Source organism: Garra rufa, chromosome 10 (genome assembly GCF_049309525.1).
Source record: "Garra rufa chromosome 10, GarRuf1.0, whole genome shotgun sequence".
NCBI lineage: Eukaryota > Metazoa > Chordata > Actinopteri > Cypriniformes > Cyprinidae > Garra > Garra rufa.
The window spans coordinates 49,904,636-49,930,758 of record NC_133370.1 but is presented as its reverse complement, the minus strand read 5'-3'; the positions used below and the strand labels follow the sequence as shown (position 1 = coordinate 49,930,758).

Here is a 26,123-nt window from a genome sequence, read left to right as displayed (position 1 = left end):
ATAAGTACTGAAAATGATGAAAACCATCGATAAGAATAATTAACTTGAAGTGTATTTTTTGCATCGTTAACATGGAGAGGGCGTGGTTTATGATTAATACTGCAGCCAAACACCAGAGGGAGATCGAAATGTTTCAGCAAGTGTTGCCAAGTCCGTGGTTTTCCCGCAGAACTTTTGCCGCTGGTGTTTTTTCCGTTAGCAGGTTGAAACAACCCCAATAACGCTATCTTTATCCCCCGAAACGCGACTTTTACTAGGGGACCCCCTCAAAATGCCATTGGGCTAGTTTTGATTAGCACTTGAGCGGGATTTGTTGTAAAAACCTGGCATCCCTGATTTCAGCTAATTACTTTACTTTTTAGAACGTGCGCACTATGCAAGAAACCAGACATCAATCCGATTATATTTTATGCACAACTCACATAGTTTTAAAACTCATATTTGGTTTTTAAAAAAACATTTTAGACTAAAACGTGAAATACATAACATATAAAATATAAAATAGTTTTTAATGTTTATTTGTAATGTATTTTTATTGTTACGTAACTGCAAGGAATTTAGCGTTAGCCCTTCGCAAACTTCATTTTCATGGTCACGTGTTGATCACGTTATCTTAATCAAGCGTCGTCACACGTGTGCGAACGTTATGTGGCTGTCAGGACAGGACAGGTGAGTCCTTCTGATCTGGAGCTCTAAATATCAGGATCTGAAGCTGTTTGTATCGAGTTCTGTGTGTTTGCAGACAGTAGTGATGGTGAGCGTCGTGCAGTGTTTCATGTCGAAGTTGTTGTCGCCGCTGTGGCGCAGAGCTCAGGAGGATGAGCAGCTGGAGGATCCGCGCTTTGACGGTCAGTGGGTCACCTGATGATGTTATAAAGCGGGCCGCGCGCAGGTGAGACTGAGCGGTGTGTTGTGTTCAGGTGTGCCGCAGATCCGCCAGGTGCAAACGGGCGTCGTGACGCATCTGTGCGCGGATTATGGCCTCATCGATCACGCCGTGTATTTCACATCAGGAGAGGTGTTAGGAGGAGTCGTGCTGTGTGTCGGAGACTCGGTCCAGGCTCTGGCGGTGCGGGAAGGAGCTCACGGACAGTGGAGGGCGCTCAGGGTGAGACCTGACCCAACAATTAATAAATTAATAGTCAAAAAATACCTCCTGCTGTGCTCAAGTCCACTAGACAGGGTTGGAAGCTGAAAAAAAAAGCTGTTAGGATAGGACAATATTTGGCTGAGATACACCTATTTGAAAATCTGTAATATGAGAGTGCACAAATTTAAATACTGAGAAAGTCACCTTTAAAGTTGTCCAAATTGAGTTCTTAGCAATGCACATTACTAATCAAAAATTAAGTTTTGATACACTTATGGTAGGAAATTTACAAAAGATGTTCATGGAACATGATCTTTACTTAATTTCCTAATGAGTTTTGGCATAAAAGAAAAATCGATCATTTTAACCCATACAATGTGTTTTTGGCTATTGCTGTAAATTTACCCGTGCTACTCAAGGGGAGACACTGCAGGCAAAAACACAGTCTCACTAATTATTTATCAAGAGAAATAGGCACAGTTTAAAAAGAAAATTGTAGTCATTGAATTATTCACTCAATTGATTCATTCAAATCACAGGAACAGACTTTCTGCTTTCGTTGTTATGAACTTGTGAAGCAACTGAGTAAGAGGTGTAGATGTAGTTCATTAATTTCGTCTTTCTCTATCTGGAATGCATTATACATATACACAATAATATGTAAATAATGATTTGTTGTTGTTGTTGTTTTCAGGTGGAGCGACACAAGGATGGATGGGAGAATGGCGGATCAGAGGCGCTCGTGACAGACGTTAACAAACTCAGGCCTCTGATTGGAACGGTGACGTCATGTGATCGAGACGGAGGATACATCAACCAGACGACGTATTTCCCACGATCGGCTCTGTGCGAAGGTCAGGATCAGTGGCTTTAAAGCTCAGCAATCTTCTTTTAAAGGCTGATTTTAAATCTCAGTAGAAGCAACATGACAAAGAATCAAGATGAAACGTGATATTTCTGAAAAAAAATCATGCTATGATATTTTTTGCCATATCGCCCACCACTAGATGAAACCAAATGATGTGTGTGTTTTAGGGTTCGAGCCGGTGAAGGGCGACTGGGTTCTGGCGCAGTATGTGGTCTGTCCGTCAGAATGGAGCAGTCAGGCTCGAGCCGTGTCTCCTCTGCGATATCGCCGCATGGACGGGGTTAGTCTTGATCACGCTCGGCATGTGGGAAAACCTGGAAATGCTAAACCTGTGCTTTCCAGACTTGGATATACCAGAGTGATTGTTCTTAGTGCTGTCCTGAGCTGTGTCAGTCAGTCTGACTCACTGGAGTTCTTTCCCAAATCATCAATGACTGCAAATGTGTAGTTTCAAACTAGGGATGCACCGAAATGAAAATTATTAGCTTACACGTTAGAGAACGTTAGAATAAATGCATTAATAGAGCTGTTGGAACTTATTAATTGTTTTATTTTTTATTTGTCAGAACAACAGTAAAATGCCAATACTAACATTTCTGAATGTAGACTTTTATTTAGTGGTAAACCCGCAAGAAGAGCTCAGTCCTAGTGTTTGCTGGCAGCAGCAGATTTGTGAATGATTGTCAGCTTTGGTCTTTGAACCCTGGCTAAGGAGCTGCTGTCAGAATAAACACAATTGGTGTCTGGTGTATTAGACAACAGAACGTTCTGGAGTTGATTGACTAATGGATGATTTCAGTCATCATACAGTAACCTTTCTCTCCTCATGAAGACATGCGATGCGCTTCTAAACAGTCTCTCGCTGTCGGTCTTTCTCAGACAAGTTTAAATGCTTCCACGCTGAACACATGTTTGCTGCATTAGTGATCACGTCATGTCAATGTTCGCTAGTTTTCGGCCTTATCGCTTATTCAAGCACAGAAAGAGCTTTTTTTGCTATTTTTGGCTGAATAATTTCGGTTGCTGAACATTCGGTGCATTCCTATTTTCAAACCGTATGAAATCAGGATTTGAGAGTTTGTTAATGGCGTCTGTGTCTCAGGTGAGCGTGAGCATTCTGCACGGCCGCTGCGGTGTTGTGGAGGACAGCGTGTTCTTCAATCTGGACTCTCTGATCGTGCCGCCGGGTTTCAGACCTGTTCGTGGTGATGTGGTGAATGTGGTGGTGGTGGAGAGCAGTCAGTCGCTGTACTCCTGGAGAGCGCTCTGTATGACGCCCGTCCAGCACAGGTGACACGTTGGCACAGAATTATGATTTATTTGAATGATTTATCTAATTTCACGTACATTTTGCATTCAACCACAGAATGGTTTAGTAATAGAATTTAAAAAAACTGGACTCAGAGTTGACCCAGTGTGATTCTTAAAGGAATATGTGACCCTGGACTACAAAACCAGTCTTAAGGGTCAGTTTGTTTCAGTGTTGTTTTCATCAACGATGACGATGACAATCATTTCGTTGACGCCACTTTTTTCATGACGATAACGAGACGATGAAGAGATAAAAATGGCTCGTTGATGACTAAAACATGACGAGACGTGTGTGAGTTTTCGTTGAAGAGACGAGAATAGACGAAAATGTTAGTGGGTGGTCCGTCAGATGTTTAAAATGCATGACAATTCTGCTTATTGTGCATGCCAATTAAAACTTAAAAAGTATCTGACGCTATGGCAAGCCGTTTTAGCATTAAATACTCTTTGCTATACTAGTATGGCAAGCCGTTTTAGCATTCCATCCTTGTTTGTCTTTTATGTTCTAAAACATTCCTTCATTATTGTAATTATTGGTGAAAATAGTCGATCCGGAAGCTCACATTGTGTTGAACTATAGATCTGCTATTTTCAGAACTTGTAAGTGACACTACCCAACAGCAAAATACTTACTGACCTACATTAATTTGTTAAAAGACTACTTTTTCCCCCTTTTTTTTGACTAAACCTAGACAAAAACCTTTTTGACTTTTCGTCGACTAAAATTGGACTAAAACTATCACATATAGAAGTGACTAAAATTTGACTAAAACTAAGAAGCATTTTAGTCCAAAAGACTAAGACTAAATCTAAGATGGTTGTCAAAAACAACACTGGTTTGTTTTTAATAAAATGAAAAAGATGTGTGGTTTGTTAGGATAGGACACTATATGGTTGAGATACAACTGTTTGAAAATCTGCAATCTGAGGGTGCAATCTAAATATTAAGAAAATCACCTTGTTGTCCATATTAAGTTATTATCAATGCATATTACTAATCAACTATTAACTAATAATACCACGTTATAGGGCATTGCACAAAATCTTTTCCAAAACTTTTGCACGTAAAAAAAAAAGGATCTCGCGTTGTCAGTCACATTTACACACTGACATTTGTCTTTCATAAAAAAATCAGACCAGGTTTACTTTTCTGTGTTTTCAATATGAAAACAAAAAACAGACTCCGTGTGCAATGTCTTTAAGTCCTTGAATTTGGGGTATTGGACCTGGAAAGTCCTTGAACGGTGCTTGAATTTGAGGTTAACCAAGGTGTGGGGAAAAAAAAATCTATAATTTCGACCCATGCAATCCACAAGTAATCCACACTAGTCCAATCCATCAGTTGATAACAGCTGAAACAAATCCATCATTAAAAGTGTTAAGTCCATAATCCATAATATTGCTTCATTTGGTCTGAATCAGGAGAGAAATCTGCACAGATCAAGCACCGTTTACAATCTAAAACAGCTCATATAAACACATGTGGCTGGATTTTGATGTGAGAGACAACAAGAGATGGACATCTTTACATTTAAATTGTGCCAGTGCCATAAACTATTGCTTTTTCTGTATCGCTCGAGTCAACAATTTAAAAAAGACTGATTGCTTTAGACTTTACAGATGTTAGCAGTGTTAAATGAGTGCCTTTTCTGTAATGTTCAATATTTGTAGTTTTAGTGCATGAAGCTTACTCTGTTACAGAAGGAAACTATTAAACACAGTTAATCTTCTCTCCATGTGTGTTTCTGACAGTGGAAACAGCTCAGAGATGAAAATGCCAGACGATGAGCTGCAGAGATTGCTGGAGAATAAGGGTGGGCTTCTGGTCAGCCAGGAATGCCACTTTGGCTCTCTATTACTAGGAAACAGCAAGGAGCTGCAGATCTGGATCCAGTGAGTTCACATGCACACCTTACATGAGGACAGAAGATCTCTGACTTTTAGTTTTAGAGCTGCCACCCAAATAGTTGAATAATTGTTAGCAAACAAGAGGCTTAGTCTACGAAAGTTGTATTAGTTGGGTGCAGAAAAAAAAGCTGTCTGTGATTCAGGGTTCGTACAAGGTGCTTGAAAGTACTTGAATTTGACTTTTTGAAATTGAAGTCCTGGAAAAGCCCTAAAAATGGCAATACCTGAAGAGGCTCTTGAGAAGTGCTTGAATTGAAAGACAGTCGGTCTATAAAACAAGTGTTTACTTTTGTCCATAAGGAAATAACGTTTTACACAAAGTTTACACAGCTTGAAAAAGCATCAAGCCTTTTTTGTTTATTTTAGTCAATGTCTGAAAACAAACAAGCTAAGTAAGTTGCTGAAGATGCGGAAAAAGGAACAGATGAACCAAATCAAGTCATTTGTGCTGAATCTGCTCTAATTGATTCAACTTTGTGACTTCGATCAGTCTTTTCAAGTGATTAGCAAAAACTAGATCAAATTAAAATAGCCATTAATTTAGAATTTTAACGTCGCTTGTAACGATTTTAAAAAGCATGTATTGATGGGTGAACTTTTCATTTTCAAAACTTTGAATCTGTTGCGCTGCAAAATGATTAATTGTATCGAACCACTCCAATCGGAAGTTGTTTCTTTCAGATTGAGACTTAAAATTGCATATCGCCAATCAATGATAATTCAGTTCGGAACAGGTTCATGAATCATTTCGCGAACTGAATGATTCAAATCAAACGATTCACGATACACAATTTGACGTCCTGATCAAAATCAAATGATTCACTATCTGCACTCCGAGTCATTTGCTTTAGATCGAAACAGATTTGTCAATCATTTCACGAATTGAATGACGATCAAAATCAAATGATTCGTGATCCGTGCACAGAGTACTGCTGGGAAATAATGTTTCTTCAATCATTTGCTTTAGATCGGAACAGATTTGTCAATCATTTCGTGAATTTAATTATTCAAATCAAATGATTCGTGAGTCCTGATCGGATCTTTGTAGCGCTGATTGCTTTTTTCTTGTTTTTTTTTATTTTATTTTTTTCCGTTCTTAAACGGTAGAAAACAAGTTAAACACAGTTATAAAAAAAAAAGAAAAAAAAAAAAAAAAAGAGTATACACAAATAAAATTGAAAACTAACCATGGTTTTACTCTAGAAAAACTGTGATACTTTTGTAATAACACTTTGTATGTGATACACTTTTTGCCATTTTTAATTAGTATATTGTTATCTGTTTCTGTTTTTTTTTTTTTTTTCAATTTGAAATAGAAGACATAGGTGAGATCTCTGATTGAAGTCCTTGAAAATCAAAAATATAGTTCTTAAAGTCCTTGAAAGTCCTGGAATTTCATTTTGCAGTGTCTGTACAAACCCTGATAATTACAATATATCAAGCAGGAAATCCATCATCAGTTTATCATTCATCCACTTCAAATATGGCTTGTCATTGAAACTTGTGAGTAGTAGCAACTTTATATGGCTGTTTACCTTCTAATGTTCTAACATTAACCTAGATAAATGTGTGTTAAGCACATATCCAAGGAAGCGTTTAGTACACTTCTGCATGGTTTGGAGGCGCCAGCTTCATCACTGCCATTTTTCCTGATAACTGTGGAAACAGCTTAAAATACGCCGCCATATTTGCACATACAGATGAGAGTAATGCATCCATTAAGACTGTAAAGTGTCTACTTTTATTTGCGAACACTCAGAATATCAACACAACTTGTGCTTTTGTAAAAAGAAAAAAACAAACAGGATGAGCTTTCTTCTGTCTCAGTTTCCTTGAACTGAAGCGCATAACAAAAATGTACCGAAACTCAGTGTAATAGACGCCGTCCCTCACAGACATCAGAAATCTATGTCTAGAAAGCTTGAAATGTCTACTTTAAAATAAAACAATTCAAAACAATTCAATTAAAAAACAAACACACTCAGATTATGTAATCCATATGAAACATGCATTTTTTTCACTGTACTTCTGCGATGAGGAGTCAGCATCCACTTAATCTCTGCAGCAAACACTGATTCAGAAATCAGAAATGGTTTCTTAATAATTGTCTGTTGCTTCTCTCTCATTCGTTGTGGTTTGACACAGAAACACTGGCTCTGAGCGCCAGCGGCTGACCTGCTGTGAGTTTGCAGGATGGGACTCCGTTCAGCAGTTCTGCCTCAGATCTTCGTCTCACAACAACGGCAAACCTCAAGGAGGCCCAGCGGAGAACGGGAAAGACACTGAGACGAAGGAGGGTGCAGATGAAGATTCAGTGCGGATGCTGGAGCTAAACCTGGAGATCGAGGCCGGAGGGAGAGCGTCTGTGATCGTCAGCTGTCAGGCCAAGTGAGGGTTTGATTCATTCATTGTATGTACAGCTGAAGACGAAATTATTAAATGCCTTTTAGAGGGAATCCATTGAGGAAAAAACGGTTGGAGAAGAAAAAACTCATGTTAACTGCAAAAGAATTAAGGTGAAGAAGTAGGTGTGAAACCATCAAGAACCATTTAGTCTCCAGCGCCACCGTTTTCCAGAACTGCAACCAACCTGGAGTCTCCAAAAGTGCTTTGTGTCAGGTTCTCAGAGACTTTGCTTGGGCAAAAAAATCCTTAATGACCCTCACTGAATAAGAATAACATGTTGAAGTGTTGTAAAATACATGAAGGCTTTATAGACAGATAAGTTGAGAGTGGCTCTTGAAAGACCAGCAGCACATCCTTTTTGTAACATGGTTTCGAGAGTTTGTCCTCCACAATCTAGCAGTCATTTTTGGGACTTCAGTTTTAATTTCCTATCCTGAAATGTCTGTCTTGCAGAGATGGACTAAAATGAACTCCCAAAAAATTCTTTCTAGATTCTGGAAGATATATTAGTGAAAGAGTTGCATTAACAAATATTTAATTTAATGTAATTTTCAAATAATTAAACTTCTTTTTTTGTCTTTGCTGTGATGACAGTACATATTATTTCACTAGTTGCTTCCAAGATACTAATCGTCAATTTACAGTGCAATCTAAAGGCTTAAATGATTAATTTGGTTAATTAGGCAAGTTCGGTTAGTCATTGGATAACAGTGGCTTGTTCCATAGGCAATCAAACAGATCATTTCTTAAGTGGGCTAATAATATTGTCCTTAGCAGTTGTTTTTATTCCAGGCAAATGAAAATAAATAAGACTTACTCCAGATTAAATATATAACAAGAAATCTGTTAGACATCACTCTGGAAATACCTGAAAAAGAATTGAAACTTCATAGGGGTGCTAATAATTTTGTCTTCAACTGTATGCTCAGTGTGTTTCAGAGTGGTACATGTCCATGTGTTTGTGTTGATTTCTGAAGTTTATCATGATGGACAGTGTGTGATGATGGTGCTTGTGTTTTGCTGCAGGACTCTGGGTCGCTCCGCTGAGCTGTTACTCCTGCACTTCTCCTCCTTCACCATCGGGAGGCGTCTGGAGGTGTCTGTGAGCAGCGTGGAGGAGAGTCTGCTCAAACCCAGCGTCCCGTACTCCAGTCTGACGGCACTGCCGCCGCAGCAGCAACCTGTGCAGGTGCTCACAGTCACGGCCCCGCCGGCCCCCATCAGGTGCGACCCCAGACTCAAAGAGCATTGATTCTGCACTCGAATGCATTTCCTTTCTTGTGTTTGAGTAGTTATCTATTTTAGATATTAGAGTAAAACATCAATTAAACCTGTAAAGAGTTTATATGTGAACACTCGGAATATCAACACAACTTGTGCTTTTGTAAAATCAAGAAAACAAACAGGATGAGCTTTCTGAGCTTTTCTTTTTTGTAGTGGATGCCCTTGATCACTTTTTCTGTGGCATATATGATGCACCGAATGTTCGGCAACCAGAATTATTGACCAAATAAGGCGGAACAAGTTACACAGAATAATGAGGTGACGTGATCAAATAAATGCAGCAAACATGTGGTCAGTGTGGAAGCATTTAAAACTGTCCGAGAAAGACGCAAAAATCATTCCAACAGCTCTATTAATACATTTATTCTAACATTCTCCTTTGCTCAGCAAGGCTGCATTTATTTGTGCATTAAAGTGCCCCTATTATGCCTTTTCAAATATGATATTTCATGTAGTGTGTCATGTAGCTGTATGTGAACATAAACTATCTGCAAAGTTGTGACGCCGACAGTGCACTATAAATGAAGTTTTTGTCTATCAAAAAAAAGAGTCGGCTCACATTCGCCTAAACGAGTCGTCAGCAATTCGAATCTTTTTTCTGTAACGGCCACACGTCACGAGCTACACATTTGCGTAATGTCCGCCCACAAACAGTAGGCCTACCATTTTCACGTGGATTACATCATGTCAAGAAGGTGTCCTGCGCTGTGAGAGTGAATTTGTTTTATATGCCCTTCCGAAAGATGAAACTACCAAGAATGAGTGGTTAACATTAATTTTTTGAACACCTCAGCAGTCCAATGCCAATCTTGTTTTGTGTTCGCGTCATTTTACTGATGACTGCTTTTCCAATCTTGGGGAGTAACGTTACAACGCGAGATTCACCAAACGCTTGGTTTTAAAAAATGGATCAGTGCCCAGTTTATTTGGACCGGCTTGCTCCTCTGAACTTCTACCTGTAAGTATGATTAATAATTGATGATTGTATTTTCTAGCGATCGTTCAAAATACGTCTTTGTGTACGTTATGGTGTTTAACAACCCCGAACATGTCTTGGTAACCGGCTAACTTGCGTTTCTGTAGTTCTGTTGTTCAGCTGTGAGTGCAATGTAGTCTAAAAAGTCTTGTGATTGATGCAGCTTGACTGTCTGTCTGCCTTATTAGTTTAAGTAATGATAATGATAAACGATGGCTTAACGCAGTGTTATGGATTGTACAGTGTTGAAGTTCACAGCGTAGAGGTGTGCCCGGTTCACTTACAAAAGCAAATTGCAAGCACTGTCCACAGTTAACATATGACACCCACTGAGAGACGTCCTGCTCCAGTCGTGCTTGCAAAACAGTTTCTTGTCGATGTGCCACTTCAACCGTTTCATCGCCAGACTCCGGCTCGAATTGATAGGGTAAAATCGAGGCTATCTTTTCTATGCATTAACAGGTCTCCGCAGCTGTCATTCAGTTATGCCAATGGGCGTTTCGTTTTTGCGCTGTAGCGGTAGACCAATCCAAAAGGACTGCACCATCTGACCAATCACAGCGGTGAGGGCTCACTGAAAGGAGGGGTTTAGAGAGACTGATTCTTCGAACTGCTTCACACGAGTCGTTTAGGAATCATTTAGAAACGGGGTAAAAATAAATCTAATTTTGGAGAAAACTAAAGTGTTTTTTGAACTTGCATACATGTAAACCTGTTTTAAGAGACTAATACAACAATATTAACTACCTTTAAAATGGCATAATAGGGGCACTTTAAAAACACATGCCTGATTCAAGAAGGAGGTCTTTTTTTAATGCAAAACAAAACTGTTAAAAGCACGTTTGGGCCATTTAATTTATGCAATGGTGAAAAAAAAAATTGGCAAAATACATGGGGATGGTGTGTTCAGTCAAGAATTTCCATTTCGGTGCATCCCTAAATTGAAGGATACAACTGGAAGAAAATGATAAGATTTGCAAGTTTCCTTTTTAAAATACTTGTCAGTAACATGCCATCACCGAGTCAGTACACTGCAATAAATATAGGCCTGTTTCTGTTTCCACTAAAATAGCTGAAAGATGTTCACCTTATTAGCAAATTGTATAAATTTCATTGTTTAAACAGCTCAAATACTATTTGGCCAGTGGAAAAAATCCACTCTATAGTGAAAAACACATGCTTTATAAATCCTGAACACTTTTTAGTGTGTGCGCAAAATCTAGCTTTTTTGCGAACGTACACTTTTAGGTTGAATACTATGAAGAGTTTTCTAAGTATTCAAGAGGACAACAGTGCTAAAAACAGATGTAATTGTTCAGCTGATGTCCATTCAACAGCTGAACTAACGTTAGCCGTATGTGTTGTATACGCTTGATGGTGTGAATAGTGAAATGTCCACTAAATGTAGAAAGGAGTGTGTTTTGAAAAGCATCTTGTCTCTGGTTTTTGTCAGGCTCGCACGACGGCATCTTCCAAACTTCTTGGGGAACTACGGAGTGCCGCAGACTCTCAAAGACTGTGTTGAAGCTCAGAGGGACGTTCTGATCGTCCAGCCGCTTCTGGCAGAGGTAACATACCTGTCCATCTCTGTCCTCTTCACTGCTGCGTCTCACACAAGCTGATTTACAGCTGAGGTCAAAAATGTACATTCCCCTTTCAGAATCTACTAAATGTTACACATTAAATAAGAGGGATCATACAAAATAAATGTTGTTTATTGACAACTGAGGGACTCATATGCAACTATTACAGAAGGTTCAAACACTCACTGATGCTCCAGAAGGAAAAAACATGCATTAAGAGCCGGGGGGTGAAAACTTTTGGAATTTGAAGATCATGGTAAATTTTAACTTATTTTGTCTTCTGGGAAACGTGTAGCTATCTTCTGGAGCTTCTGAAAGGCAAAAATATATGCGTGAAAAAATATATTTAGGTAAAATAAGGAAAAAGTGCACATTTCCATTCTGTTCAAAAGTTTTCACCCCCGGCTCTTAATGCATGTTTTTTCCTTCTGGAGCATCAGTGAGTGTTTGAACCTTCTGTAATAGTTGATATGAGTCTCTCAGTTGTCCTCAGTGTGAAAAGATGGATCTCAAAATCATACAGTCATTGCTGGAAAGGGTTCAAATACACAAAAATGCTGGAAAACCAAAGAATTTGTAGGAGCTGAAGGATTTTTCTGAAGAACAGCAGACAGTTTAACTGTTCAGGACAAACAAGAGACTCGTGAACAGCTATCACTAAACAAAAAACACAGCTGTGGATCATTCAGAGAACAACACAGTATTAAGAATCAAAGGGAAGTAGATTTAAAAAAAATTAAACTATTTTCTCTTGTGGACTGTATGTAAACATTATGTGAAATCTTATTCAGCTCAGTACTAAATAAACAATAACATGCATTGTGTATAATCCCTCTTATTTTGGTGTTCTCTGAAAGGGGGATGTAAGCTTTTGGCCTCAACTGTATATCAGTCACTGCTTATGGTAATCCAAAAGGATGTGTAATAAATTAAAATCATGAAATGGACACAATTTAACAATTTATCAGTTTTTTTTTCTTTCTTGGTTTCCTGAACTCTTGTACAAACAAAGTCCCGCCCCCAAACTCACAGCATTGGTTGAAAATATTAACTGACACATGCCACCTTTTAATAAAAGCTATTGTTATCATGTGTTTTTGCAGCCTTTGAGTTTGTTGTCGATGCAGCGGCGTTTCTCAGCGCTGCTGTGGTTGGAGGAGCTGCAGGCCGAGAGGGAGATCCGAGAGTTCAGTCTCACCGGTGCCATCCTCAGGAAAGGAGCCGTGTATCTTCACCTGGAGGTGCCGGGACTCGCCGAAGGCCGGCCAAGCCTCTTTATTGGTCAGGAAACTCTGTTAAACTATAGCTTTGCTGTACAGTTGTGGCCAAAAGTTTTGAGAATTACATAAATATTGGAAACTGGAAAAAGTTGCTATTTAAGTTTTTATAATAGCAATTTGCATATACTCCAGACTGTTATGAAGAGTGATCAGATTCATTGCATAGTCCTTCTTTGCCATGAAAATTAACTTTATCCCGAAAAAAAACTTTCCACTGCATTTCATTGCTGTCATTAAAGGACCTGCTGAGATCATTTCAGTATCGTCTTGTTAACTCAGGTGAGAATGTTGACGAGCACAAGGCTGGAGATCATTATGTCAGGCTGATTGGGTTCGAATGGCAGACTTGACATGATAAAAGGAGGGTGATGCTTGAAATCATTGTTCTTCCATTGTTAACTATGGTGACCTGCAATGAAACGCGTGCAGCCATCATTGCGTTGCATAAAAATGGCTTCACAGGCACAGGATATTGTGGCTACTAAGATTGCACCTAAATCAACCATTTATAGGATCATCAAGAACTTCAAGGAAAGAGGTTCAATTCTTGTTAAGGCTTCAGGGCGTCCAAGAAAGTCCAGCAAGCGGCAGGATGGTCTCCTAAAGAGGATTGAGCTGCGGGATCGGAGTGCCACCAGTGCAGAGCTTACTCAGGAATGGCAGCAGGCAGGTGTGAGCGCATCTGAACACACAGTGAGGACAAGACTTTTGGAAGATGGCCTGGTGTCAAGAAGGGCAGCAAAGAAGCCACTTCTCTCCAAAAAAAACATCAGGGACAGATTGATCTTCTGCAAAAAGTATGGAGAATGGACTGCTGAGGACTGGGGCAAAGTCATATTCTCTGATGAAGCCTCTTTCCGATTGTTTGGGGCATCTGGAAAAAGGCTTGTCCGGAGAAGAAAAGGTGAGCGCTACCATCAGTCCTGTGTCATGCCAACAGTAAAGCATCCTGAGACCATTCATGTGTGGGGTTGCTTCTCATCCAAGGGACAATTTTGCCCAAAAACACAGCCATGAATAAAGAATGGTACCAAAACACCCTCCAACAGCAACTTCTTCCAACAATCCAACAACAGTTTGGTGAAGAACAATGCATTTTCCAGCACGATGGAGCACCGTGCCATAAGGCAAAAGTGATAACTAAGTGGCTCTCCCATTGAGAACTTGTGGTCAATCCTCAAGAGGCGGGTGGACAAACAAAACCCCACTAATTCTGACAAACTCCAAGAAGTGATTATGAAAGAATGGGTTGCTATCAGTCAGGATTTGGCCCAGAAGTTGATTGAGAGCATGACCAGTCCAATTGCAGATTTCCTGAAAAAGAAGGGCCAACACTGCAAATACTGACTCTTTGCATAAATGTCATGTAATTGCCGATAAAAGCCTTTGAAACGTATGAAGTGCTTGTAATTATATTTCAGTACATCACAGAAACAACTGAAACAAAGATCTAAAAGCAGTTGAGCAGCAAACTTTGTGAAAACTAATATCTGTGTCATTCTCAAAACTTTTGGCCACGACTGTATAATGTATGTGCATTTACAAAAAAAGAAAGATTAACTGAATAGTTGAACCAAAAAAGGACCAGGAGGAATACTGAAACAGAAATACAAATTAATCACTGATAATCCTGGGTGAGAATAATGTCTGTGTATAATTAACCGTATGCATGGAGCGTTCTTTAGAACTTCCGCATAATGATAAGCAGCTCGTAAACTTTCACTAAAGCTGATTTTATATGTGCTATATATAGGTGGACACTCCTGAGACTCCACTACTGCCTCTTTCTTATCACAAACTGAGAAATTGAATAATTGCAACATGATCCATGCATATGGTCAATTGTGCGTCCTTCTGTGAGATAATTGTTTGGTGTAGATGATATTAAAATGGTTTGTTTGTTTCTTCGTACTGTAGGTGATAAAGTTGTTCTGAAGAAGCCCTGTAGTGGAGGAACTGTGATTGAGTACATCTCTTATGTCACAGAGGTATCATGAAAACGTCTATTCCTAATGTTCAGGTTATTCACTGTATGTAGGTCTGTTTATTAATTTGAATATTCTTCAATTTATTCATTTCTATGTATGCATTTAGCAGATGCTTTTATCCCAAGTGATTTTATCAGTTCATGCATTACCTGATAAAAATCATTAAAAAAAAAAAACATGTCTCAATAAGCTGTTATAATCAGTAAATATTTGTAACATTTCCTTCTCCAAACATTTAAAATAGCTTTTTCTTTTAAATTTGAGCCTATTTGCCTTTAATAAAGTGCTATCATAATATCAACTGTAACAATCTTGTAGCAGAAAGTTTTGTATTTGTGGTGTTTTCCAATATAAATATCTAAACATCCATAAATTAAGAGATGCTAAATGAAGATATGAAGTCTAGTTTTCTGAGAAACAGAACAAAATGAAGTGAGTTTTTGAGCTCATGGAATGCTTGTAATGTATTTGATTGACAGCTGTCTGTCATTAATTCTGTGCATTGACTCTCTCAGATCTCCGATGAGGATGTGAGTTTGCGTGTGAACGCTGATTTCCAGAATAACTACCTTGGAGAACCTCTGGACGTGGAGTTTACCTTCAACAGGTGCCGCTGCCTCGCTTGACCTTCATAAAGCCTTCATTATTAAACCAGAAATCTCACAGGAATGTCCTGTTCTGTCCAGGTTGACCATGAGGAGGTGCCACTGCGCTTTGGAGCAGATCAAACATTTTGGAGACAACAGTAAGAAAACGCCTAGTACAGATACGAATGATCCTGTATTTTCAGTATCATGTAGGCTTCGATTAAGTCTGTCTATTTGAGTTGGTTTGGCAGTAGTTTAGGTTTGGTGTGTTGTCTGGGTTGAGTTTTGTTTCCCAGTGTGCTCACGCTGCAGCCGCCCCAATGGAAAGGAGAGTGGAGTCCGCAGGAAGAGGATCGACGTCTCCTGGAGGACCTGAAAGTGAGCATGATCATTAATTGATCACAGTTAGAGTCTATAATAAATGGCTGTGTGTTTGATGAGTCTATGTTGTGATTGTCATCAGGAGAAAGACGCAACACAAAAAAACGGCGGCTCATCGACGCTGACTGCAGAGATGGTGTCTGTGGCCACACAAACTAAAACGGGTAACTGGATAACTCAAGAAATGGCTTTCATTTTCTTTAGTTTCTTCTGGCTTTCTTTCCCGTTTTTCTTCCCAAATGAGAGTCAATTGGAGCCCTGTGAACCATACATGGGAAAAGGATGAAATTTGGCACACTTATAGTGGTGGTCCTTAATAGCAATCTGACCAATTTTCAGGAGTATAGGACGACCTCTATAGCGCCACCTCCAGTTCAAAGCATGTTTTCACCAGTTTTGAACATTTTGAACACTTTTCTTTTGGTTATGAAATGTTTAGTTCTCCTGTCTGCTCTTCTCTTGCTGATCACATTGAGTGTCTAAAATGTCTGGGTACTTGTCATTTACAGGAACAGTGGCACTAAAAGGTCAAAAATGACTGTTTTTGCTCATAACATGTTTGCTGAGATGTTGAATTCCTTGGATCATGCTAATTGCTTTCAGATTTGATGAAACACCTGTTCATCATTTGGAAATTAGTCTTAAAGGGGTCATCAGATGCCCATTTTCCACAAATTCATTTTTTTTAGGGTCTTAATGAAAGGTCTAATATACTTTGGTTAAAAATTCTCAACAGTAGTGTAAAAAACACCCTTTTACCTTCAAAATCAGCTCTGCAAAATTTCAGCTCATTTAAGACATGGCCCCTTTAAATGCCATCGAGCTCTGCTTGCTCTGCCCTTCTCTGGGATTGTTTACTTTAGCCACGTTTATTGGCGAAACTTGCCAACAAGCACATTATTAAGAAAGGCCATTTGCAAAGATGCATAAAAAACCCTCATACTCACTTCTGCTGTGGGTGAAGCTGCATCAGGAATGATTCACACGAACATAGACTCATATGTAGATCGGGATCAGCGCTTTTCTTTTTAAAAACAAAAGTAATGTTAATCATCTGCATCTTCAGCGGCTCAGATGTCGGGAGTAAATGCCGACTGCTGTGTTCATGATTACATCCAACAACAGAACACCTCAATCGCTCAATTAGAGTCTTCCTCTGCTCCTGAGTCACACAATGGAGATCAGAGTCGGACTGTTTCAGCTCGGTGAGGGCGGGGCTAAGGTAAGGCGCTCATGTCAATCAACTATCGTGGGAGGGGCCTCTGTCTGTGAGTCGTCACACCCACAAGAAGCTGAGAATGAGCTGATTTTAAAAAGGGGATGTTACAGTCGTGGCCAAAAGTTTTGAGAATCACACAAATATTAGTTTTCACAAAGTTTGCTGCTAAACTGCTTTTAGATCTTTGTTTCAGTTGTTTCTGTGATGTACTGAAATGTAATTACAAGCACTTCATATGTTTCAAAGGCTTTTATCGACAATTAAGTGACATTTATGCAAAGAGTCAGTATTTGCAGTGTTGACCCTTCTTTATCAGGACCTCTGCAATTTGACTGGGCATGCTCTCAATCAACTTCTGGGACAAATCCTGACTGATAGCAACCCATTCTTTCATAATCACTTCTTGGAGTTTGTCAGAATTAGTGGGTTTTTGTTTGTCCACCCGCCTCTTGAGGATTGACCACAAGTTTTAAGATCTGGGGAGTTTCCAAGCCATGGACCCAAAATGTTTTGGTCCCCGAGCCACTTAGTTATCACTTTTGCCTTATGGCACGGTGCTCCATCGTGCTGGAAAATGCATTGTTCTTCACCAAACTGTTGTTGGATTGTTGGAAGAAGTTGCTGTTGGAGGGTGTTTTGGTACCATTCTTTATTCATGGCTGTGTTTTTGGGCAAAATTGTGAGTCTCATCCCACTCCCTTGGATGAGAAGCAACCCCACACATGAATGGTCTCAGGATGCTTTACTGTTGGCATGACACAGGACTGATGGTAGCGCTCACCTTTTCTTCTCCGGACAAGCCTTTTTCCAGATGCCCCAAACAATCGGAAAGAGGCTTCATCGGAGAATATGACTTTGCCCCAGTCCTCAGCAGTCCATTCGCCATACTTTTTGCAGAAGATCAATCTGTCCCTGATGTTTTTGTTTTGGAGAGAAGTGGCTTCTTTGCTGCCCTTCTTGACACCAGGCCATCTTCCAAAAGTCTTGTCCTCACTGTGTGTTCAGATGCGCTCACACCTGCCTGCTGCCATTCCTGAGCAAGCTCTGCACTGGTGGCACTCCGATCCCGCAGCTCAATCCTCTTTAGGAGACCATCCTGCCGCTTGCTGGACTTTCTTGGACGCCCTGAAGCCCTCTTAACAAGAATTGAACCTCTTTCCTTGAAGTTCTTGATGACCCTATAAATTGTTGATTTAGGTGCAATCTTAGTAGCCACAATATCCTTGCCTGTGAAGCCATTTTTATGCAACGCAATGATGGCTGCACGCGTTTCTTTGCAGGTCACCATGGTTAACAATGGAAGAACAATGTTTCAAGCATCACCCTTTGAACATGTCAAGTCTGCCATTCTAACCCAATCAGCCTGACATAATGATCTCCAGCCTTGTGCTCATCTACATTCTCACCTGAGTTAACAAGACGATTACTGCAATGATCTCAGCAGGTCCTTTAATGACAGCAATGAAATGCAGTGGAAAGGTTTTTCGGGATTAAGTTAATTTTCATGGCAAAGAAGGACTATGCAATTCATCTGATCACTCTTCATAACATTCTGGAGTATATGCAAATTGCTATTATAAAAACTTAAATAGCAACTTTTTCCAATATTTATGTAATTCTCAACTTTTGGCCACGACTGTACTTTTAAAGATTAAAAAAATACCACTGGGTGTATTTTTATCATTGTAGGTTGGTTGTAGTCTTGCATCCGATGACCCCTTTAAATTGTTACCTTTTTTTTAAAATGGTTTAATATATTGGCGCACATACTGAAGGTGCCTAAAAAGTTCCTTAGTTTATTCTACTGTCATTTTCCAACTTTTTTTTTTTTTTTTTTTTTTTTTTTTTGTCCAGGTTTGGCTCAGGTTATTTTTGGACCAAGCTGCATAGAAAAGATGGAACATATTTTTGATATTCACAAACTTTCCCAGGAAATTGTCTGTTTCTTGACCATTTAAAGGGCCCCAAAATTGCAGCTTCCAGTGACATATTCTTTGGAATTTGACCTGATTTCAGATCTATCTGTTCTGTTTTAGATTTGACAATGACATCGACACACATCCCAAATGCTGGCAAGTTCTTCAACGTCCAGCTGAATCCTGCCCAGAAAGAGGCGGTCAAGCAGATCCTGAGTGGAGTGTGTCGTCCAACGCCCTACATTCTGTTTGGGCCTCCAGGCACCGGCAAAACCATCACACTGATAGAGGCCATTCTGCAGGTACTCCACGAATGACTGTAGTTTGTGCTTGTGCCTGGAAATCTGTGAAGCTGAGCTTGCAAAAAAACAAACAAACATTTAACCTGTATAATCCCAAATTTTTCCCAGACATGAAAATATCCAAATTATGTCATTTAATAATAATTTTTTTGGAAAAGTGTTTGAAAAATTGTGTTTTTATGGTTGGTCTAAATTGTGAGCAGTGGGATAATGTATAAACTGAATTAGCATATTTTTGCAGTCATAAAAATTGTTATATGTCTTAGCCCAGCTATTTCAATCTCTTCGATCTCATTCTAGGGTTACTATTTTGCATAAAATTATGCAACATTGAGGTAAAATAAAAATACAACCATCAATGTGTTTTAAAATTGTAACTTTTTTTTTAATAAAATATAAAATACATTTTTTTTGTAATAGTGCTACCAGTATTACAAAACATCATTGCATTTTAATTTTTTTTTATTGCGATATTTTGTCACTGCAACATTTCAGTGTGAAATGTTTTTTTTTCAATAAGAACTGCATTGAATTTAGATTGTAATGTAAACCTAAGTTCACTGTTATCCCACCAGTCACTATTGTGACCATCAACATGTTTACTCATTCTATGACTACACTCCACAAAACTGAATATTTATGAATTCATATTGATACTAGACACCCTAAAGATAATGTGTACCAAAAATCTTTGTCATAGCTTTACGTTAACATACTTTACTAGCCTCTCGTTTGGAGCTTTGATGCAGCCATCATCTCAAGGTGCAAACAGGAAATAAACTGGTCATGTGAAACTACATGTACTTATTTCCCCTCATGTTAACTCTCGAGTGCTGTCCGTCAATTTGTTTTTTTTTTTCAAAATTTTTTTTTTACTGTGTGAATGCAAGAAAAGTAAAATCATGGAAGTAAATCGCAAAGTTTAAACAGTCTATTAAAAAAAAAAAAAAGTAATTTTTGAGAGAGAAACATCAGAGGGTTTATCCAATACAATGCCATTAATGCATTTTAAGTGTGATTTTGCTGGCTTTATGCATATTTAATTTAGATGTAATGCAGGAATTAAAGTTTGCAGGTTATTTACAGCTCCTGCACAGCTGGCATGGTTTATATTAACAACTAGTAATTGCAATCTGAAGTAATTAAAGCACATTATTGTAAATCACTTCAAAAAATGACCAGTTGGTTAAAGATAGAAGCTTCCGCAACATGAGAGATGCACATAAAAACACTTGATCTGATAAATGATAGTCAAGCATTCAGTGTGCAAATGCATTTTGGGGCTATTGTGCCATTTTGTAGATGTGGTTTAGAGTGAGCATTCATTTACTGAATCACTAGATGTCTAATGTTTGCACTGATTGTGTTTCAAGTTTACTTTATTTATATAGCACATTTAAAACAGCTGCAAGACTGACCAAAGTGCTTTACACTAGGAAACATCCGCAAAAAGTGAAACAAAAACATAAGAAATGGAATAGACAGAATAAAACCTAATAGGCCATTGAAAACAAATACGTTTTTAAAAGTGATTTAAAAAGTCAGATTAGCAGCTGTTCTGATCTCAGTTGGTCATTCTAGAGACGAGGCCCAATTACTCAAAAGTCACGGTCACCTCTACGCTTGAGTCTAGAGCAGTGGTCTCAAACTCAATTCCTGGAGGGCCACAGCTCTGCACAGTTTAGCTCCAACCAGCTCCAACTCACACCTGCTTAGAAGTTTCTAGTTACCCTGAAGAGCTTGATTAGCTCAATCAGGTGTCTTTAGCTGCGTCCCAATTCGCATACTATCCGTCCTAAATAGTATTCGAAAATAGAATTAGTATGTCCCAAATCATAGTATGTTTAAAAAAGTATTCCAAAGATTCCCGGATGGTCTACTACTTCACTTCAGAATTCGAAGTGCGGATCAATGCACACTCTAACGGCTAATATTGCCCACAACACATTGCGCGGTGAACGAGGATTCGATTAGAACTACAAACACGCATAAAATGTGTTAAACTACAAACATGGAGAATATGCGCGACCAACGGACAGGTAGAGAAAGGGGTTTGAGTGATAAATAATCAGCGTGTAACCTGATAAAAAATATTTTTTTAAATGTTATCCTCGTTATATTTCATGTGCAGCAACATTATGAACTTTTATAATGATAGGTTTGGTCATTAACGTTTAAATGCATAATTATGCAAACAGGAGCAGAGTTCTCGGCATGAAAGACTCCTGAAAGAACGTGCCTCTTCATTTCTCTCCATGTTTCTCTCTAATAAGGTTGGAAATCAAATTAAACGAAATGTAGATAATGTTAACTGTGATGATTGACAGGGCATTTTAAACAGTGACAGGATTCAGGTAACTAAGCAACAGCGTCCGTTAAAGACAGTTATGACGAAGTAGTATGTCCCGAAGCTTGCCTACTATTCTGCTACATACTCAAAAGTATGTACTTTTTCTTCACAAAAAGAGTACATACTTTTAGGGCGTAGTACAAGTAGGCGAATTGGGACGCAGCATTTGATTAGGGTTGGAGCTAAACTGTGCAGAGCTGTGGCCCTCCAGGAATTGAGTTTGAGACCAGTGGTCTAGAGTGTGGAGTTAAAAGGAGATTCTGGTCGCAGGATCTCAAACTTCTCAAAGGGATATCCTGGTGGAGCAATTCGGATAAGTAAATGGGTGCTTGATGGTGCAACGATTTAAAAACAAATTAAAGAATTTTAGATTGGTGTAAAGTGTGAATGTTGCTCACGACTCTTCCTGAGTTTGCCGTAGTGAGTGAACAGGTCATATTCTGCATGTGTGCGCAGGTGCATCACCACATCCCCTGCAGTCGTGTGCTGGTCTGCACGCCCTCCAACAGCGCCGCTGACCTCGTCTGTATGCGTCTGCACCAGAGCGGATTCCTGCACACCGCCAGTCTGGCTCGAGTCAACGCCACCTGCAGACCAGAAGAGGTGATTTATGGGGATAGTTCAGTGTTACTAACTAACTCTTTAATGGGATTCTCTTGCTGATTCTACACTGGTTCCACGTGACCAAAGAAATAAAGATTAAAAACATCATATGATGCATGCTAGATCATTGGCTAATGTTCGCTCAGTTCTAAATGTTGTCTGGTGTTTTAGATATTCGCTTGTTCCTGGAATTATAACATGATGTAAAGTATTTTAAATTGTGATGTTGAATCATGTTTTGTGATCTGTAGTCTATGCCAGAGGAGTTGCGTCAGTACGCGAGAGCCGGAGAAGATATTCGACACGCCAGTTTTCATCGTATCGTTGTTTCCACCTGTTCCAGTGCTGGAATGTTCTATCAGATCGGTCTGCGGTGAGACACTGATGCAGTGCAGATATTAGCCTTGCATTACATACACTGTTCATAAATACACTTTATAAAGCATTGTGCTTTATTTTGACACTTAACCCCTAACATAGATGTGAAAGTGCACTATTTAAACTTAAATTGTTATTCATGAATGCATTGGAATACAGACCTAAGGTTTATATTATTATTATTATTATTTTTTTTTAAGAATACAACCTGCAGATAACTTCAAAATATTCAAGAATTAAGTTACTGTAAAGAAAATGCACTGCACAATATTTTTGTAAGTTTATATAGAAAAAAATTTTACAAAATATTTGAATCCAAAATGATATAAAATTAAAGCAGCATGTCTAAATAACTACCATTCCAAATTTGAAGTTGATGTAAAAAAAAAAAAAAAATTGAAGTTCCTGTGAGATTTCATTTAGAGCAATATACCACAAACAGCCACCAGAATAAAAAATGAGATGCATTTTTCTTTCACAAATGTCTAAATTTGTCAGTCAGTATTACTTCTATCAAAAAAAAAAAAACAGCAAATATTGAAATTTTGAGACTCAGACTTTTCTAACCATATGTATTTTGTGAAGATTGCAAAGAATTGATTCTAAAAGACTAATACATTTTGTAATATGACACTTGATGTTCAATTAAAAATGGTTTTCACAGGATGAATTTTGAGGTTTTAAGCTTTCATATGATATATAATTTATAATGATTACTGAAAAACGCTACCTGTTGCTGTTCATAAAAACACTTTATAAAGCATTGTGCTTTTTCACATTTAACCCCTTAACCCCATTTTTGAACACAGATGTGAAAGTGCACTATCCAAACTTAAATTGTTATTCATGAATGCTTTGGAATACAGACCAAAGGTTGGATTTTTATTTTTATTTATTCTTTTTTTTTTTAAGAATTCAATCTGCAGATGACTTCAAAATATTAAAGTATTGAAGTTATAGAAGTTTAAACTTACTGTAAAGAATGAAAAATTGTATATAGAAAAAATATTTTACAGAATTTTTTTAATCCAAAATGGACATAAAATTAAATCCTTACGTCATAAGTTATGTTCCAAATTTGAAGTTGATATATATAAAAAAAATTGAGGTTCCTGTGAGATTTTATTTAGGGCGTTATACCACAAACAGCCAATCAAAACTCCATTAAATTTTTTGGATGCATTTTTCTCTTAATGTCCAAATTTCTCAGTCAGTATTACTTATTTCCAAAAAGAACTACAAATATGGAATCTTGAGACTCAGACCTTTCCAACAATGTGTATTTTGTGAAGATTATAAAAAAAAATGATTCTAAAAGACACATACATTTTGTAATGTGACACTTGGCTCCGCCCACTAAGGGGAGGAGACTGATAAAAAGATATTAAAATACCATTTTCCATGGTAAGGCAATGTTCAATTTAAAAATGGTTTTCACAGGATGAATTCTGAGGTTTTAAGTAAGGGATAATGTACAGGCAGCCGGTAGTTATCGCAGAAATAAGCCCCGACAGTGTGATCAGGACCCGACGCGAAGCGGAGGGTCTTGTATCACACTGAAGGGGCTTATTTCGTGATAACTACCGGCTGCCTGTACATTATCCCGCTTATTACACGGCTACTTGCCACATAAGGAAAAAAACTGGACATGAATATGAATTTGAAACCTTTTATTGGCATATTTGTTTTAAATTAACATTTTTATCCTTCCGCGAAACGATATAGTACCACGTGACTAACATTCAAACTATGTACGTTAGTAAGACAATTTAAATAGATTAATGTCGAAATTTTCCATTGTTAATTGTGGTTGTCCAGTGTTTGTCACAAGATGGCGCCAAACGGTAATCTTTGTTGGCACGGAGGGATTTTAAACATACAAGTAGTACCGGCTATGCGTTATTACTTTGGAGCGGTGATTATTTGAAAAGAACGAACCTGCAAATGTCTCAACTGACCAATCAGAATCAAGCATTCCAAAGAGCCGTGTAATAAGCTTTCATATATATATATATATATATATATATATATAATTTATGATGATTACTAAAATGTGATAGAGAAAAAAAAGAGTGCCACTGGGCAGAACGAGAATGCATTGGCTTGCTCACGTTGTCCAAATTTGATTGTTTCTCTTTAGTGCAACAAATGATTTTTCAAAAATATTTCAGTTGTTTTTGGGTAAAGATGCGTGTGTGAATGTGTTTGTTTTCAGTGTTGGTCATTTTACCCATGTGTTTGTGGATGAGGCCGGTCAGGCCACTGAACCTGAGACACTGATTCCTCTGAGTTTACTGTCAGAGACCAATGGACAGGTGAGACTGAACAGTGTTAGTGTAGGCACACATGTTACTGCAGATATCTTCATTAGCCTCTGTCCTCTGGTGTTATCCTGAAGATTGTGCTGGCCGGTGATCCGAAGCAGCTGGGGCCGGTGGTGAAGTCCAAACTAGCCGCTGTGTTTGGACTGGGAGTTTCTCTTCTGGAGAGACTGATGGAAACACCGCTCTACAGCTGCTCTGACAGAGGATACAACCCCCTACTGGTCAGGAGACACTATTACAAGCGATTACTGACCATTTCTGTTCTTATAGATTAATAAACACATCTTAAGTGTTATTTAAACAGATTTTTGCAGGATAATTTAATTAATAGCAAGATCAAAATACCTTTTTTCTTAATTAGTAAAGCCATTTATGGTGTAAATGTTTCAAAGTTTTTCACTTTTGTTCAACTAAATGCATCCTTGCCAAATAATAGTATTAGTTTCTTACAAAATGCATAATAGAACAAATACACAAAGCATTACAATTCAGGAATGTTCTTCATATAGTGGACTTCTGCATTTACTAGGGATGCACAGAATGTTCGGCAACCGAAATTATTCAGCTGAAATTTTTTTACCACTAAATAAAAGCCAACATTCATCAATGTTAGTATTGTCATTTTACTGTTGTTCTGTCAAATAAAAAAATAAATTAAGACAAAAATAATATTAACAATCATTCCAACAGCTTTATTCTAACATTCTCCTTTGCTCATCAAGGTAGGCTGCATTTATTTGTAGATTAGAAACACATGCCTGATTCAAGAAGGGGCTCTTAAAAATGGCCAAAGAATATTATTTTACTAACTTAGTCATTTTAAGTTAAATTGTGGTTTGTTGGTAGGCTACTAGACTGTTAATAATATTCAGTGTTAAATATTTTTAAATTGTTTTGTAATTTATTTATTTTTTTTCTTTGAAAAGCAAGACAAAACTGTAAAAAGCAAATATGTGACCCTGGACCACAAAACCAGTCATAAGGTTAAATTTTACAAAACTGAGATTTATACATCATATGAAGGCTCAATAAATAAGCTTTCTATTGATGTATGGTTTGTTAGGATAGGACAATATTTGGTCGAGATACATCTATTTGAAATCAGAAATCTAAGGATGCAAAAAAATCTAAATACTGAGAAAATCACCTTTAAAGTTGTCCAAATTAGGTTCTTAATGCATATTACTAATCAAAAATTACATTTTGATATATTTACAGTAGGAATTTTACAAAAAATCTTCATGGAACATGATCTTTACTTAATTTCCTAATGATTTTTGGCATAAAAGAAAAAACAAAAAATTTGACCCATGCAATGTATTTTTGGCTATTGCTACAAACATACCCCAGCGACTTAAGACTGTTTTTT

The 26,123-nt window shown here is 38.1% G+C and overlaps 1 protein-coding gene across 1 annotated transcript in view; it reads left to right on the top strand.

The window, feature by feature from the left end:
* Positions 1-751: 751 nt before the first annotated feature.
* The window catches only part of mov10l1 (Mov10 like RNA helicase 1), a 30,504-nt gene continuing 5,132 nt past the window's right edge, over positions 752-26,123 (top strand). The window contains exons 1-20 of the mRNA XM_073849497.1: positions 752-848; positions 921-1,108; positions 1,785-1,944; positions 2,126-2,238; positions 3,061-3,248; positions 5,022-5,162; positions 7,323-7,565; positions 8,610-8,807; positions 11,297-11,411; positions 12,530-12,707; positions 14,624-14,694; positions 15,210-15,301; positions 15,381-15,439; positions 15,565-15,659; positions 15,745-15,826; positions 18,918-19,099; positions 21,906-22,052; positions 22,304-22,425; positions 24,646-24,745; positions 24,829-24,975. Of these exons, the coding sequence (XP_073705598.1) occupies positions 752-848; positions 921-1,108; positions 1,785-1,944; positions 2,126-2,238; positions 3,061-3,248; positions 5,022-5,162; positions 7,323-7,565; positions 8,610-8,807; positions 11,297-11,411; positions 12,530-12,707; positions 14,624-14,694; positions 15,210-15,301; positions 15,381-15,439; positions 15,565-15,659; positions 15,745-15,826; positions 18,918-19,099; positions 21,906-22,052; positions 22,304-22,425; positions 24,646-24,745; positions 24,829-24,975 (2,718 nt within the window). The remainder of the gene's footprint in view (positions 849-920; positions 1,109-1,784; positions 1,945-2,125; positions 2,239-3,060; positions 3,249-5,021; positions 5,163-7,322; positions 7,566-8,609; positions 8,808-11,296; positions 11,412-12,529; positions 12,708-14,623; positions 14,695-15,209; positions 15,302-15,380; positions 15,440-15,564; positions 15,660-15,744; positions 15,827-18,917; positions 19,100-21,905; positions 22,053-22,303; positions 22,426-24,645; positions 24,746-24,828; positions 24,976-26,123) is intronic.